At 44.0% G+C, this 16,929-nt stretch overlaps 6 protein-coding genes across 6 annotated transcripts; 2 read left to right on the forward strand and 4 right to left on the reverse strand.

Annotated features, from left to right (window-relative positions):
* Nucleotides 1-570: 570 nt before the first annotated feature.
* O0I10_001942 (uncharacterized protein) lies at nucleotides 571-4,466 on the reverse strand (the record flags this gene model as incomplete). Its single annotated transcript, XM_058482031.1, has 8 exons — nucleotides 571-1,236; nucleotides 1,305-1,526; nucleotides 1,579-1,745; nucleotides 1,803-1,988; nucleotides 2,050-2,541; nucleotides 2,604-3,021; nucleotides 3,097-4,222; nucleotides 4,387-4,466. The coding sequence occupies 8 exons, from the start codon at nucleotides 4,464-4,466 to the stop codon at nucleotides 571-573; spliced, it is 3,357 nt and encodes a 1,118-aa protein (XP_058347162.1).
* A 1,729-nt stretch (nucleotides 4,467-6,195) lies between these two features.
* Nucleotides 6,196-7,054, forward strand: O0I10_001943 (uncharacterized protein; the record flags this gene model as incomplete). Its single annotated transcript, XM_058482032.1, has 2 exons — nucleotides 6,196-6,410; nucleotides 6,475-7,054. 2 exons carry the CDS (start codon nucleotides 6,196-6,198, stop codon nucleotides 7,052-7,054), a joined length of 795 nt encoding a protein of 264 aa, XP_058347163.1.
* A 514-nt stretch (nucleotides 7,055-7,568) lies between these two features.
* O0I10_001944 (uncharacterized protein) lies at nucleotides 7,569-8,379 on the forward strand (the record flags this gene model as incomplete). Its single annotated transcript, XM_058482033.1, has 6 exons — nucleotides 7,569-7,603; nucleotides 7,664-7,782; nucleotides 7,872-7,935; nucleotides 8,007-8,094; nucleotides 8,172-8,297; nucleotides 8,362-8,379. The coding sequence occupies 6 exons, from the start codon at nucleotides 7,569-7,571 to the stop codon at nucleotides 8,377-8,379; spliced, it is 450 nt and encodes a 149-aa protein (XP_058347164.1).
* A 531-nt stretch (nucleotides 8,380-8,910) lies between these two features.
* Nucleotides 8,911-11,909, reverse strand: O0I10_001945 (uncharacterized protein; the record flags this gene model as incomplete). The annotated part of the gene is made up of 8 exons (XM_058482034.1): nucleotides 8,911-9,597; nucleotides 9,657-9,908; nucleotides 9,965-10,087; nucleotides 10,151-11,010; nucleotides 11,072-11,168; nucleotides 11,228-11,601; nucleotides 11,656-11,793; nucleotides 11,861-11,909. 8 exons carry the CDS (start codon nucleotides 11,907-11,909, stop codon nucleotides 8,911-8,913), a joined length of 2,580 nt encoding a protein of 859 aa, XP_058347165.1.
* Nucleotides 11,910-12,156: 247 nt separating this feature from the next.
* O0I10_001946 (uncharacterized protein) lies at nucleotides 12,157-13,215 on the reverse strand (the record flags this gene model as incomplete). Its single annotated transcript, XM_058482035.1, has 6 exons — nucleotides 12,157-12,309; nucleotides 12,370-12,548; nucleotides 12,617-12,772; nucleotides 12,837-12,918; nucleotides 12,982-13,076; nucleotides 13,140-13,215. 6 exons carry the CDS (start codon nucleotides 13,213-13,215, stop codon nucleotides 12,157-12,159), a joined length of 741 nt encoding a protein of 246 aa, XP_058347166.1.
* A 309-nt stretch (nucleotides 13,216-13,524) lies between these two features.
* Nucleotides 13,525-15,853, reverse strand: O0I10_001947 (uncharacterized protein; the record flags this gene model as incomplete). Its single annotated transcript, XM_058482036.1, has 9 exons — nucleotides 13,525-13,811; nucleotides 13,873-14,530; nucleotides 14,596-14,960; nucleotides 15,034-15,180; nucleotides 15,238-15,289; nucleotides 15,365-15,510; nucleotides 15,571-15,634; nucleotides 15,691-15,718; nucleotides 15,777-15,853. The coding sequence occupies 9 exons, from the start codon at nucleotides 15,851-15,853 to the stop codon at nucleotides 13,525-13,527; spliced, it is 1,824 nt and encodes a 607-aa protein (XP_058347167.1).
* Between the last annotated feature and the right edge of the window lie 1,076 nt (nucleotides 15,854-16,929).

The raw sequence follows: 16,929 nt of genomic DNA on the forward strand, positions 1-16,929 counted from the left end.
CAATATGGTAAAACCAGCCCTGAATCATCCTCGGAAGCCAACATCCGGGGGTCATTGCACACATCACAAGCACCCACGTGCCTTCATCCACTGAACACCTTATGTTGCCGAATCTTGTTTTATTCATTTTCCTTTTTCTTCTTCTTCTTTCCAATAAGGATATAGATGAGAACGATGATGATTATATAAGCGTAAGTCGGCCTCGTCAAATACCAAGGGAGGGAGGGAGGGGGGAAATCATAATGCAGAGAGAACATTTACTTGTTGTGGCTATATACTTTGAGTTGCAGATGTCTTACAGGAAATGAAATGCAGTGAAACAAAAAAAGATGGTGCATGACAAAATGAAGGATAAATGATAGTAAAAGCTTTTTGTGTGTGAAAAAGTGTCAAAGGGGGGTATCTCTCTCGCTCATCTCTTTCGCGAATCTCACCCTGTTGTGTTGCCGTTAACGGAGTGCGAATGGAGGTTGTATGTAAATCTTGTATGTGTGTGCGTGTGTGTGTTGTGTGTGTATGCGTATGTTGTGTTGTGTTGTGTGTGTGCAAATGGTGATTGTTGCCTATATCTTACATGAATGGTTTGTTGTCTGATCCAGATTGCTTTTCATCCGATTCGCGTCTGGTATTGGCATTGGTGCTGGTATTGGTAGAAGCTGCCATAGCAGCAAGGTATTTGGCGTGTAGAGCAGCAGCAATTTCAGGATTCATTGCAAAGGAGGGTGGAACGAGCCCTGGTAAAGCACCCAAACTTGCTCCAGGATTTGAGTCACCCATAACCATGTTGATTTCTTCCATCAAACGCTTGTATCCTTGAACATGTTGTAACTTGAGCTTGTTCAAAATTTGCTTGACACGTTCTGCAATGCGCTGTCGTTCACGTAAATCAACGTACGAGCTTGACAAAATCTTTTGAACAAGGTTGACACCATGTACTTGATCCATCAATACATCATCAATCACAGGGTCGGCGGTTGAAAAAATAAGAGCGTCGAGGATAAGGGCACGTGCATCAGGCTCTTGTCGCTGATTGATAATCTTGAGTACAGTCAATGAAGCAAGCTTATGAGTACAAAGACGTGTCAAGTTGCGTTTATCATGGATGAGGCGTGGAGCAAGAACACGATAACGTCCTGGTATGCCTGATGTGTCGAGTAACCAAATCAACAAAAGAGCACCATTGGCATTGGTGGCCAAGACTGAAGCATGTTGCACAATTGTGGCTGCAATGTAACGCTATAGGAGGTGGAATTGTTGTGGGGGTTTAGCCACATGCATTGGTTACGCATTGCCACCTTCCTTACTTGTTGACGTTTTGTCACATGCGGACTCTCCAATGTCGCTCTCACGGCACGGGCACCAAATCGACCTTGAGCGATCTCCCAGCAATTATCCACAATGGCATCAAAGATAAATTGATTACGCTCGGGTCCCAATCCAAGACAACATTGCACAACGTAATTGCCAAACTGGTCAAGCAATAATGCAGGCACATATGGAAGAAGACTTTCACAAATGCGATTGATCTACATTGCATGTGTCAAGAAAAATAAGCTTTGACAGCTGGATTACTCTTACCTGTTCGGGCAAACGCCCAGTGTCGATAATCTTTTGTGCTGCCCATGTTCCATTCTTGTGTATCCCAATAGACGCCAAGTAAGGGGCCACTACCTCTATCATTCTTGATCGAGTTGCCTCTGAGCACCTCTCAAATAGCCGTTGAATCACCGTGTTGCCTATGTAATCTATAACAAAAATCAGCATGTTATGATTTCACATCCATATTGTGATTGTAAACATACCACTGCAAAGCTCCACTATTTCATCCACGCATTCCACAGCAATCATCTCCAATTCTTGAATTGAGATATAGCCCGTATCCAATCTTTTTCTGATATCCCTTAGTCGAGCAATATCAATCTTGCGAGTTTGGCCTAACTCAGGTGCTGGTGGGATGGTTGGGAAGTAGCTGAGAGGTAAATGAAGCTCTAAGATCACGATGTATATCATGTGAGGGCTATGTGCATGCCATAATTTCCATCTCCTTACCATCAAATGCAGGGCCATCATTTTCATCATCACCCGTGTCACCTAATTGCTGCATGATGATTTGTCGTTCTCTTGCCACAGCTGCATAAAGATTGGTAGAACCAGGGCCCATCATCTCAGCCATCATGTACATCATCATTTGCTGGTATTCCTCAGAATTGGTGCCATTGTTAAGAGCCGCCCAACCCATCTTAGTGGTAGCATCACCATCTCCATTGTTGCCAGCAACATCCTCAAGTGTCGTTGTATATCCACCAGCAGCTGTTTTAACAGGCACCTTGGCAAAACCAATACGCACTGCACCCGTATTGGGTCCCATAATTTCGGTATTCTGCAACGCCTTTTTAGCCCGAACAGCGTCCTCGAGACATTCAAAGTTGACGAACCCACAATTCTTGTGAGTGAGCACACGAACAGATTCAATGGCACCAAAAGGAGAGAAAATTGATAGCAACGTCGAATAAGTTGTTGTTGCAGGAATGTTCCCAATCCCTAACAAACGATGCACACACGTCAATATCCCAAAGATAAAATAATAGCCATTGATCACTTACATAGTGCACGAGTGGGTTCCTGTTGGGCGTTGGGACCAATATCTCCGCATGTGGGTGGCTCAGGCTTTCCAAATCCAACTTTTACGGGAGTATTACCGAGTCGCCCATTCATCTTGTGTACGAGCTCATCTTTGGCACGTAATGCATCTTCCACTGAAATAAAATTGACAAAGGCGCATTCTCGATCCGGTAGGATACGCACACTCTCGATTGTGCCAAAGGGAGCAAAGACACAGGTGAGGTCTTGAGTGGTCAATGATGGATCAATATTGCCCAACCAAAGGGATCGTGTAGGGGCTTGTGTAGCACCAGGCGAATTTTTACCAGATGAGATGGGTGGATCCATATCAGCTTCTCCAACACTTGCAAAGTCATAATTGGATGACTGGCTGCTGCTGCCACCAAACGGAATAGCATCCTAAAAGGAAAAGGGCAAACAAACAAGGTGAGCATGTAGACAAATAATGTATGATAAAAGTGATAATGTACATACCCAATCATCGTGTGCGGCATCATCGGTTGCCATGGAAGTGCGTTGCCTAGCCATCAATTCCAAAAGATCGGCGCTGCTATTGGAAGTGCGTAAACGACTAGGATTGTGTTGTTGTTGATAGCGATGACGGAGAGGCGGGTGCCAAATGGATCGGTAAGAAGGAGAGAGCAAGTTGCGTGATAGGTCATCGGTTGATGAATTTGCAGCAGGTGGTTGATGTGGTGGTGCATAGTGATGAGAACCAGCAACACTCATGCTGATAGCGCGTGGTCTACCAGTCTGGGATTGGAATTTAGCCATTATAAGCGAGGGGTCTATATTCGGCGATTCGGCTACTGCAGAGAAAGGAACCATGGATTCGGAAATAGGTGGTGCCTGAGATGTTGTTGTTGTTGTTGCAGGTGTCGTAGTAGTCGTTGTTGTTGTTCCCCAAGGCGTATCCATGATACTTTCATGCCCCGAGTGACGGTGTGGATGATGCCAATTGGCCACTGATCTCAAGGATGAATAAGAGTGACGTGTGTGGATAGTATGCCTTTTATCACGTTCATCATCCAATCCCAATTGTGCAAGAGTGCTTGCTATTGTATTTCCTTCACCTTCCAAGAGTTGATCCGTTGTTGGTGTTGTGGGGCTTTGGACATGTTCTCTTCCCCAATTGTTGCTAAAAATGCCTTCACCAAATGGATTTGCTGCTAATGATGGTGGTAGTGTCACTGAACCAGAACGAGTACGGAGAGTTGCAGCTGATGACGAAGATGGTGGGACAACTTGTTTGGATGTCGCTGCTGCTGCTGCTGCTGCTACCGATGAGCGTGTAGGAACATCTTTTGCAGCTGATGTTTTGGATAATGCAGCTATTGTTGCTGGATCGGATGAAAGGTAAGGAAACGCAGTAGATTGTGAAGGCATCGTATCAGCACGAGAACGACGAACAGCAGAGGATGTTGGAGATAAATGTCGGTGATGATGATGATGATGTTGATGTTGTTGTTGTTGTTGGTGGTGGTGGTGATGATGATGATGGTTGTCAACATGTGACACCAGCTGCACCTTCTTGTCGTGCCACGCTTTTTTGGGTATCATGCGATCGGCGTTCATCATGTTCGCATCGTCCTTGTCGTCACTGAAAGCATAGTGTAAGTTAGCTGTTATATATACATTCATTCATCCCCTATCCCTCATTTATCCTATCACCCCATCCACACTATCACCCCTTTCCCCATATCCTAGCATGCTATTTTCGCTTGTCATGGTAAACCCAGCTTCAATAAGAACGCGCTACGTTACCTTTTTCGGGACATTGGGTCGTCTTGTTCGGTTGAATACCGAGGTGGCGGTGAGGGTGGCTCAGAATCGGAATGCGTCATGTTGAATGATGCCAGAACCAAGATCAACTGGAATCTGCCAATAATGTAGGGAGTGGTTGCAAGGATCGTCACAGTGAGTGGATCGAGTTGCTAGTGTAGCTCAGGGCATGTAAAATAGATATAATACCAGGCGAATGTTGCGTTAACGAAAATAAAAAGGTGATATTGCCGCTGTTGCTGCTGCTGCTGCTGAAAAGTAAAAGAAAGAAAAGGGGAGAGATAGAAAGAGAAAGAGAGTGAGTGAGAGAGAGAAAGAGACAAAGAGACAAAGAAAGAAAGAGAGAGAGAGAGAGAGACAAGGGATAAGTTGTTGGGAGACTGAGATCTATTTCCTCGTGGTGAATAAAGAGAAAAGAGAAAGAAAGAAAGAAAAAGAGGAACCGATACTAAAAATACATGTCATCGTGTGCGTTGGAGGACATTATGTGGAGGGGTAGGTTGGGTATTGAGCGGAGAGGGGTGGATGATTACAGCGTTGGATAAAAGGGTTGGGCAAAACATCAAGGCACTTGGTTCATTACACTATTGCCAATATCACTCGGGATAAGTTCCGAGTGCTGCAACATTTTGGCAAGGCACCTTTCCCGTGGTCCGACACACATGCGCCCCGCTTATTACCACAATCGTCAATGCAAACATTCGTAAACACATGCTTCCAATTCCTACTCTTACACACACATGCCCATTTGCTTGCAGATGCAGTGTTCTTCTCGGCTCCTTGCCGTCTTCCGATCTTTTTTCCCAATCGGGCTTCATCTCATCATCCATCATTATTACGCTTAAATTGTTATTTCGTTCCTGGAACACTACCACCCCCTTTCATTCGTAAACTATCCTGCTGCTAATCAACGCGTGTGAATACTTCCACCCAACCAAAAGAATGCTTCCACACCACAACAACAAGTGCTGCATCGTCTGTGCTTCACAGCTGCTTTTCCAATACATCAATCTTGGGTTAGGGAATGTTCTCGAAGATAAATTCTTAATCAAATACCAATAGCTCTATTCGTAATGCTATACCGTTGTCGAGTACTCTACGTATAATGGTGCCCTTGACGCGTTGCCATGAAACAGGAATGCGTAAATGCAGGGACCTTGTGAAACTGAAAAATTGAATCCCGAACTCATCAACCCATCATAGACAACCAACCAGTGCACATGAACAGCACAATAATGCATATGTAGTGGAAGCTCAATCAAACATCACAGCACCTACATACGCATAAACATCATGCATGATTTCATCTTGCTGTCATACCAAAATGGTGGCATGACCTCCAATCTCTATGTGCGTATGTATGTAAAGGGCATCAGCCATCGCTGTCGATAGGATCACCATTGGATAAATCTCGATATAGTACTTTATTTCTCCAGCTTATTGTATATAGAATACGAGAACGTTGTTTCATTGCTTTAAAAATTGCCAGCTACAATGGTATTGGTGAATCACGTGATGAGATGCCGCATGTTGATGAAGGTAACGCTCTCTTTGTGTAACAAAACGTCAATGTACTAAGTGATGGATCCTTTGAGCAATAGGAACATACCGTTGCTTGGTAATCGATGCATGGCAATTAACGTCTTGATGAGTGGTGAAAAGAATCAAGTGGAGATTGGATAAGGCAAGATGATATGAAGATTGATTTATAGACGCTGATTTGGATACAAGGTTCAATCCGGTGTTTCTCTTCTGTTCCTTGCACACACACACACACTCTCTCTCAACACAATGTCCATGTACGAAGTCTCAACCCATGCATATACCAATGACCCCTCGCATTACAAGCAGCTTGATCTATACATTCCACATGCTGGTAGTTCTCATTCGCCATTACTTGTCTTCGTGCATGGTGGAGCATGGCGATCCGAGGACAAGGCTGATCACCGAGCACTTGCTGAAGCGTTTGTTGCACGTGGATATCCTGTCGCTGTGACCAATTACAGGTACACACATTGGGTAGAACGTGGGAATATGTGGGATGATGGCTCATTATGGATTGTTGGATAGATTGAGTCTATGTGAAGTTGAAGGCCAACCACCCACTGTACAGCATCCAGCACATATCCAAGACACCCTTGAAGCGATTGAATTCTTGGCTCATCATCCTCCCAAAAAGAATGCCTATGACCCATCCAAGCTCTATTTGATTGGCCACTCAGCAGGAGGACACATTGTGACAAGCCTGTTGCTAGATTCAACCTATGCCAGCAAAGCTCATGCCTATGTTCGTGGTGTAGTGGGAGCGGATGGTATCTATGACCTGCCATTACTACTCAAGACGTATCCAAACTATGACTTTGTTGCTCAAGCATTTGGCTCGGATCCATCTCTTTATGCCGACGCATCTCCAGTCACTCAATCTCCCATTCCATCACTTATGCCACCACCACCCATGCTGATTGTCCATAGTCTCGAGGATGATCTACTCGATGTTGAACAAGCCAATGCCATGGTACATCATTTGCAAAATATCGGTGCAAACGTCAAGCTTGATACATCCGTCAAAGGCAAACATTACGACATGTTGTATACCAACGAGTTTTATGATTTGGTCATTCGCTTCGTCAAGGACAACAACGGCGTTTAGATAGTAGATGTAGTACACGTAGCAAATGGTGATCAATAGACTACTATGATTTGGATGGCTGATGATGATACATACAATTTGGCACTCTGTGGGATGTGTGTGTGATGGTAAATTCTTGTGAATGAGTGTTGAATACGTCCAGGATCAAAATGGGTGGATAATTTGGATCAAGCTATCTATCTCTACAACAATGAAATGGGTTGTACGTGCAACAAAATAAGTTGATTGTGCGGAGGTTTAGTTTGGCAGATAATGATGATGCGAAAGTAGCTCTATGGCAACCATAAATGCGTCGCATAGCGACCGTAACGTAATGATGTGGTCGACGTTTACGATTTATTTTGTATATGGATCGATATCTAAAATGAAGCCAAACATAAGCTGTGTGCGGCATGATGTCGAAAATTGAGTGGATGGGGGGAGGCGACCAGTCGCGGTTTTGAACCAACAGCAGCAGCTGCTGCCGCCGACCGAATACTTTTCTCCACTCTTTCCTCCCTTTACAAAGACGATCATGGCTGGCGATGACGAATTCTACGTCCGTTACTAGTGAGTAACGCTTTCAAGTTGCATTTCACAGGTCACTGACATGCTTTTACTACTACACAGTTCCGGACACAGAGGAAGATACGGCCACGAGTTTTTGGAATTCGAGTTTCGAGCAGACGGCCACTGTCGCTACGCCAACAATTCCAACTACAGGAACGATAGTTTGATCAAGAAAGAAAGTAAGCATCTCATCCCTTGAACAAGGCACACAATCAACAAAGTAAAAGTATGGCAAGGTTACTCAACGTGTGGATACGTGTCATTATAGTGCATGTCAGCCCTGCCGTGTTGCAAGAATTAAAGCGCATCATTGAAGATAGCGAAGTCATGAAGTATGGATCAGCTTTTGTTGTTGACTGGTATCACTTTACTGACGCGGTATGTGATGGCATGGATCATATAGGGAAGATGACAGCCAATGGCCCACCAAAAACGTCGTTGGAAGTCAGGAGTTGGAAGTGCGATTGGGCAATGAGCACATCTCCTTTGAGGCAAGTATTGAATGGATTACAGGATTATAGTGTGGATGGGTGTATACAAGCAGCCATGTATTAACACTCACACATAGACATCCAAGTTGGGTTCCCTAGTTGAAGTGCAAGAGTCTCAAGACCCTGATGGTCTCCGTATCTTTTATTATCTTGTTCAAGATCTCAAAGCATTCGTGTTTTCATTGATTTCTTTGCATTTCAAGGTATGGTGATGATGTGGATCTTTTTGTGATTCGAGATCTGGTTTCTCACATTTTGCAATTATAGATCAAGCCAATTAGCTAAATCAGATGGTGGTAACATACATGGGAGAATAAACGTGAATACAAACAAAGTGTATGGATGGATGGCTGTATAATCGACAATGGTGAATGAGTCAATTAAGGAGCTTGAGTCTTTGTCCAAAACGCCCGCATTGGATCGTCATTGTTACATACGAGCTAGCGGTTCATTCTCTTGTTTCACTCTCAGGATATGAGTCTTCCATTGCATAGGCTAAATGACTTACAAATCAATCGTTGGCCTATCTGTAAATGCCATCTCGTAAACATAGGGCAATGTGTAAACGCATCGTTGTTGTGGGGCAAAATTCATGCACAACATGCGGCAGCTGTCATTCTCAATAGCGTATGTGCCTTTTTGATTGAGGCTATATATTATTCATGGGTGAACGCATGTGCAGTTTATTGGGATAGATTACAAAATAAGCAAGCAAACTCACGTATTTACAACCAGTACTATGAATGAATGGTAGTATGGCAAGATGGTGTAATGAAAGCACTGTACAGGGGATTAGGCGCGATATTAATTGTTGGTTCAAAATGATCCGTAGGTGGCAGCCAATATTTCTTCGAGAACATTGTCGGAAACAAAGTTGCTGTCCCTGATGGTTGATGTAGAATTGTCGTCTTGTCGAGATCGGTTTTGATCATTCGTAGTTTGTGGCATGTCTGGTGTTGTTGTTTGGCTTGTGGCAGCCAATATTTCTCCCAAAACGTCATCAGGAACAAAGTTGGTGTCATTGCTAGTTGATGCAGAGTTGTCTTGTCGAGGTCGCTTTGGATCACTGGTAGTTTGTGGCATGTCTTCTGTAGTAGTCGTCCTTTTGTTGCTGCCATTTTCTTGAGGTGGTTGCTGTTGTTGTCGTTGTTCCTCTTCATCTTCGTCATCACTAATCAGGCTAATAACATTGGGCGGCTCTGCATCAGGCTCTGTTTTTGCTGACACGGGTGGACGGCTGGTGGCGTTTTCACAAACAATGGCAGCATTCGAGTCATCAACGGCATCTTTCTCATCGTCTCCTTCTCCATTCTTGATCACCTTGTAATGGTCACAATCCTCCTCAAACTCTACCAATTCCACGTTGTCACCCAAATCATTCAAGAGCTTCTCCATGAATCCATCTCGCGTGATCGTTGTCGGTGGTATATACTCGTTGCAAATAGGGCATTTCCATTGAGGATTCTCTGACGTGATGGAAAGGTATGACATCATATCAAAACACTAAACACACAATATCAGTCAATGTTGATTCATGTCAACAATGATCCCGTAATACTTACATCAGGATGCTTGCACTTCTCGCCCTTGACAGGTACCTCAATCCGCTTCATAGATACTGGACATGAAAGTTTTATGCGTACCACACGTTGCATCACTTGAATGTCATCGTCATCGCTTGCCGCTCTATTCTTTCCCAGTAGCGTGTTGATGATATTGCGTCCCACATCCACATCCAATCGTTTTTTCATGATGGTTTGCTTTAACATGGCTTCTGTTTCACGTGCAAAAATAATGATTGCAAACCAATGCGACTATATCCATATCAAAGTTAGATTATGATCCATTACTTTGTTCATATAACACTTACGCATGCACATTCTGGTTGATGGATTTGCAAGAGATTTCTCCCTTCCACCAAATAATTCCCCAGCTCCACAGGTCGATCTTTTCCTCGATAATGAACCGCATCTTGGGTACGCACTTTTTGACGCTATAATAAAAAGAGCACGTTTTAGAGTCTAATTCCTTCATGATGATGGATGATATGACTTACCCTTGTAATAGCAGGTGCCCTACCATTAATGGTAACACCAATCTTGTCAGGCCATTCACACTTGCTTTGAGGAGTCCCATCTCGCCAAGAAGTCAACACAAACGACAATGGATGCTTAACATGATCTGGTGGTGCCGTCCCTTTCCATAACCTTTTGAACGCATCGGCGCCCACAAAGAAAGGCGTAACAGTGTAAACTTTTTGATGCTGTAACCTGAAAGGCGATACGGCGTCATTGATGCGACGAATGTATTTGTATGGATTGATGATTCCCCATTCTTGTAAAAGTTGAGCTGTCGAGATTTCAGGCATCATGATTTGCTGGGGAGGTTGCGTATTTTGTTGTTGTTGTTGTTGTTGCTGTTGCTGTTGTTGCTGTTGCTGTTGGGGGACATTTTGGTAAGGTGATGGATATAACTGTGCAGGTAAAGGTTGCCGATTTAATTGCTGTTGGAGCATTGTAGCATTGGGTGGTGGAGGTTGTGGAGGTTGAATAGGAGCATGGCTGATCGGTTGCTGCTGTGGTGGTGGCTGTTGCCTTGTAGGTATCTGTTGCTGTTGCTGTTGTTGTTGTTGTTGTTGTTGAAGTAGAGCTGCTTGAAGCAATGATTGTTTGATTAATTGTTGTTGAATGTGCTGTTGATACTCAGGCGAAATTATCGCAGAAGAAGATGCGACAGATTGTGGTTGTGGTTGCTGTGGTTGTTGGATGTGAGAATGAGTATGAGCTTGAGATTGTGGAGAGCTTTGCGTGGGGGATGATGCAGCATTTGTTGATGGGCTTGGTGATACTGGAGTCATAGGAAGAGGTCGACCTGTGGCAGCTAAATGGATATCATTATACATTCTTGAAGCAGCAGCTAAGATAAGATCGTATATTAGTCATGAGCCTCATTTCCAATTGAATGTTTGAATGCTTACCTTGGGAACTTTCAGATAGATACTGCCGGAATTTGTGTATGCGTTCCATGATGCACAATGCAGACCACAAACCCATTGCCTTGTTCTGGTGAGCCACCTTTAATCACAATGTGAGATGTCTCGATGCGTAAATAAAGATTTCTTTATCATACTTACCCCCGCACACCTCATCAGAGCTGCTTCATTGGATGGATGATAAGCACGTCTATCTGAAAGCCATTCACGAAATTCATCACATGCTGGACCATATGTCGCTTCTGATTGCATTTCTTGAGCCAAAGCAGCAAGTCGCTTATTGTTTCGCATATAAATATCGTGGACTTGTTGTGCTTGTGTTGGTATAATTGGAGACGAGGTGGTGGATGATATAGTTGAGGTCTGGTTGGGAGATGCAGAAGATGGTTGCACTACAGGAGCTGAATAACCTGCTTGCGTGGCACTTGGGGATGTCGGCCATTGGCCTTGCGTCGTTTGTGGAGAATTATTGACACTTTGCATAGGTAAAGCCGTAGTGGGCGAGGCTATGGATCCTTCTAGTATTAATCCATCATACCCAAGATCATACCTTCTCCCCAATATCATACCTGGATTATATACAACCCCATTACGCTGTTGATATCGCTGTTGAGTAGCCCACGCATTCGTTTGCTGTTGTTGCTGTTGTGGGATAGGCTGATATGGAGACTGCGGCTGCGATCTATACATGTTGTGCTGATTCCAGCCTAGTTGGTCATTGCGCGTGTGTTACTAATCTGGACATTTGCACCACCATGAGGGAGTCGAACATACCTTGAGTTAATTGTATATTGTTAGGCTGATATTGACCTTGGTTACTCATGTTTGCACAGCAGCGGATGGCCGAAATCAGCAGAGCACCAGTGGGTGTCAGGGTCAACTGTATCGATTATGGGAAAGAGAAATAGTGATTGGTAGCTCCGTTCCACTCGCAATTTTGTACGCCATCAAAATCAACCCCACACCACCCAACCCCCAGCTGCCCACCCACCACCCTCCTTGACACACAAACCATACACATTCATATACGCCATTGAACATTCATCTTTTTTATGTATCAATCATACTCATTAATCTTTCTCCACTATTCTTTGCAAATGATCATCAATCTCCTCCACTGAAAGAGTACGGAAATCAGGTTGATCCTTCTCCACAATGCCAACTTCAATTTCAGATGCCTTGAAATCCACTGCTAACACTGTCGAAAGTGTGGTGATTGCCAACTAAGAAAAAGGATTCATAAGCATACATGTTCAGTATCTCCCCCTCCCTTTGACACCTACCTCGATAGTATCTTCCATGTTGAGTGTTGGGTTCTTTTTCAACTTCTTCTCAAGATGATTCAAGGACTCTTGTTGCTTGGCACCAGCTGATGTAGCCTTGTATCCAACATAGTAACCAGCAGGATCAACCTTGAAGAGTTGGGGACCCATTTCATCATCATAACCAATCAAGATCATAGCTGTTTTGTATTCATTAATACCATTATCCCTTACTTTCATGCATCAACACAATTCCCCTTTTACTTACAAACACCAAGAGGTCGCATAGCAGCTTGTTGAGTATACACTTGATTGATATTGGCGACACGCTTTGCAAGCATATCGGCTGGTATCTCGTAACCATACTTGTAGCGGAATTCAGCAGCCTCTTGACGTGCTCTGGTTACTTGTGAACGAGCGTCCGCTGAGAAAGTATAGACATTAAATGATAGCTCCACATTGATGTTGATATAGCCAATAAAACATACCAATCATGCCGGTCATGACACATCCAATCTTGGGCGTGAGTTTGAAGACGTGTGTAATAGTAGAAGGATCAAGCAATTTGTCCTTTGGGCAAATCGAACCAAATGAGCGTCATGTTCATGTCAATACTCGAGTGTCGTTACTTACAGGCACCTTCTTTTGAGTGACGATAACGCATCCGTCTTGTCCTCGCACACCCACAGAGGTGATGCCGCTGTTAGAAATGGCCTTGAAGGCGTACTCTGTTGGCCATTAGTCCCTGTACTTTGTTTGTGTGCTCAAGTCGAGATGAGATAGCAACCTACCGACTTGATATAATCGACCTTCAGGTGAAAAGATAGTAATGTGACGATCGTAACCAGCACTGGAGCCTCGACTCATGGTGTATAAATGGCGTAAGACGAGAGAAAAGAGTTCAAGTGTGTGTGTAGTGTAGCAAGAGGTTTCCCCTTCAATCTCTCTTAAACTACGCGTTTCGGCGCACACGCAATTCCCAATAGCAAACGTCATGCTTGCTGAGTTTGTAACGCACACACACACACACAGGATCACGACTCCATGGATACTGCATAGCAACCACAATCCATCATTTATCTTTGCAAGAGAAACAAAGGGATCAAACCCATGTGCTTAAATTTCATTTCAAAGTAGGTAGGGTGAACGCTATGACAGGGAATATGGAAGGATGTATTAAATGGGAGTAGTCTCACGCTTGAGCCAAGCAACGGCATCGGGATCGGAAGCAACCAAAGGTCCAATCTTGGCCAAACACTCGGCATGATAGTCGTTGACCCACTTCTTTTCATCAGGCGAAAGCAACTCCTTGTCAATCAAATTGAGACCAATGGGCACCAAAGTCACGTGCTCAAATCCAAGGTAACCACGATCACCAAAGTTGTGAGGTGTATCAGCCTTTCGTACGATCAACACATTCTCGATACGGATACCAAATTTGCCATCTTCATAGTAACCAGGTTCTAATGCAAGCAGTAGTCTTAGTAAAGTGGCTCATACACATACGTTGTAGAAGAAGCTTACCATCAGTGACTGTCATGCCAACAGCAAGAGGTGTGTCATTGTATGCAATACGCACGCCGATACCTTGGGGACCTTCATGCACATTCAAGAACGAACCAACACCATGTCCAGTGCCGTGACGGAAATCAAGACCATCCTTCCATAGTGCGTGGCGAGCAAATGGATCAAGGAGGAAACCAGTGGTACCTTGTGGGAATACAGCACTGTCAACAGCAATGTGACCTTGAAGAACACGAGTGAAGCAGCGCTTTTCGTAGGCAGTGGGTTCGCCAAAGTGGTATGTACGAGTGACATCAGTGGTACCATCCTTGTATTGTCCACCAGAATCACAAAGGTAGATTTGCTTGATATCAATGACCTTGCAAGTCTCTTTTTCAGGCTTATAATGAATGATAGCGCCATTCTCACCAGTGGAGGAGATCGTATCAAAGGAAAGACCCACATAGTCGGCTTGTTGTGCACGGAAGCTTTCAAGCTTATCAGCACCATCCACTTCATCCAACTTGGTACCAGCCTTGAGTTGATTCTCCAACCATGCAAAGTAGTGCACAAGTGCAGCTGCATCACGCAAATGGCAATCACGCATACCCTTCAATTCAGCATCGTTCTTGATAGCCTTAGCATCGTTAATGAAAGATCGCTCCTCTTGTACATTATCCTGTAACATATAAAAAAACCGGATTAGCCCTATCCATTAATGGATTGATCCATGTAATGAATTACCTTGCCAGCAGCCACTTCCACAGCCAAACTAGTCTTTGAGTTGGCAATCAACTTTTCACCCGAAGCAGCAAGAGTCTCGCTCAACTTGCGTAAATCATCAAAGATGGCATCATAAGGCTTGAGTGTGACATGGCTACCAAGATGTTCCTTGACGGCATCAGGCACCTTTGCAGGATCAACGTACAAGACGGCATCAGCCTTGCTGATAATGGCGTAAGAGTAGAATACGGGGTTGCACTCGACATCGGATCCACGGAGGTTAAAGAGCCATGCAACTTCATCCAAAGCAGAAACAACAACACCATAAGCTCCCTTTTCAACAATGTATTTGCGTAAATCCTCCAACTTGTCAGCATGAGATTTGCCTAGTTGTAATGATGTAGCACTGTTAGTATTCAAATAAAGTAGTTTCATCCATAAAGAAACATGAACACCCACCTGCAAACGTGATAGGTTGAACGATGACGTGATCCTTGGGTGCTGATGGGCGTTCTGCGCCCCATGCTTTATCAACAAGGTTATCATGAATCACCACGAGGGAAGATCCCACGGTCGAAAGAGAAGAAGAAAGTTGACGAGCATCCGCTAATAAAGTCCATGAATACCCTGAACAACATGATCAAGCATTCCTTTCATACTTACAAGCAGTAATCAACTTGGGATCCACACCAATGCGCGAGCCTGCAGGCAAATTCTAATATACGCGTGTCGTGCCAAAATTTCAATCACCGGTCTACTCTCTCCGCATAACAAACAGAGCAAGATTTACCTTAACGAGATACTCTTGCCAAGTTGGAACACCGGGAAGTCCTTGTTTCATCAGGGTCCAGTTGGAATCCAGTTGTTCGGAAGCTTGCAAAAAATATCTGCCGTCGGTGAAGAGTGCTGCTTCGTGGGTCGATACAATAGCAAAGCCTATAACCCATCTTACCGTGAGAAAATGGCTTTCGTGTAAAAAAGGACGTCTTACATTACCTGCAGAACCCGTAAAACCCGAGATCCAGTGTCTGCGTTTGTCACAGTCAGCAATATACTCGCTCTATTATCGTTGGTGTTAGTATTGTTTCGTGTATGTGCATGTTGAAAGGTACTTACTTGGTGAGAGTCTTCAGAAGGAATAAGGCTGGTATGGGTGCATATCAGTTTGACTGTGTCGTTGTCCATGCGCGATTAGAACTTACAAGGCGTCGACATTGTACTCTTGCGACTTCATTTGCGCGCGCAGCGCGGCCAAACGATCACCTGTGTGGACTGCCATGTTAAAGAAACGGAGGAAAGAGAGCTACGACAAAATGCGGAGCAAAGGAATGCCGTCTTATACGCTGTGTGACGTATCGAGCTGAGGTGGACAATGCTGCTGCAGCCGCCATAATCATGCCATTACTTTGTTGACTGCTGCTAGTTATCTTGTGCATCCACAATATCCGTGATACCTGATTTATAGGATGAAATGATCTTTGCAGCTATATAAAACTTCATCATTGTTGGCAGTCATCGACTTCAATAACGAGAAGATAGTAATGTGAATGCCTAAGCTATGTCATGTGATCGTTGGCTCATCCACGAAGCGAATAAACTCCTATTGATTATGAATCTATGTGAATGATCCCTTTTCAATGATGCTTGTCTATGTTACGAGATACATGGTCACAAGGATACGCAAATGCATTCTTCACTTTTAAAGTAGGGCATTGCTCCCACATGATTGTATAATTGTATGCGTGAGATTTTACCCACTTGGAGATGAAAGAATATGCACCATACATAGAAGGTCGTCATCATCATACTTTACACTTCAATAGAGATGAAAGGCCAAATGCTTTTTATAGGCAATCTCTTAAGAGGACAATCCCACCATCATTCCTCCTAAGCAAATGCTAAAAGCCGATAGCATAAGGTGGTATTGGATTGAGCAGTAATAAAACTAGTTGTCAACACCCATCATCGTTAAAACATAGGCAAATCGATGGCTTTGCTAATGCAGCTATGTGGTTTAGGTGATCCATGACATGTATTGCTATTGTTAGATTCCTACATTCTTTGTCCAAAAGATGCCAAAAGCTATACTTGAATGCGTAATGACATCTTCAAAAAGGTTATGCATAGCATAGTGTCATGGCATGGATTATGTCTCGGTAGTTACCACCTTGCAGCACATCATGTCACAATGCTATTTGTGGTGGACAGGGACCAGGCGCTTATGTTATTACCCGTGTAATCCTGTGTCACCTGGCCCTTACCCCTTACGCAATACCATCCCTCCCCCCAAATCTTTTATAGTCTAGTTGGGGGAGATGAGTAGAAAAGGGGGGCATATCAATAGATGACTAGGGA

This window comes from Lichtheimia ornata, assembly GCF_029851405.1.
Source record: "Lichtheimia ornata isolate CBS 291.66 chromosome Unknown scaffold00005, whole genome shotgun sequence".
NCBI lineage: Eukaryota > Fungi > Mucoromycota > Mucoromycetes > Mucorales > Lichtheimiaceae > Lichtheimia > Lichtheimia ornata.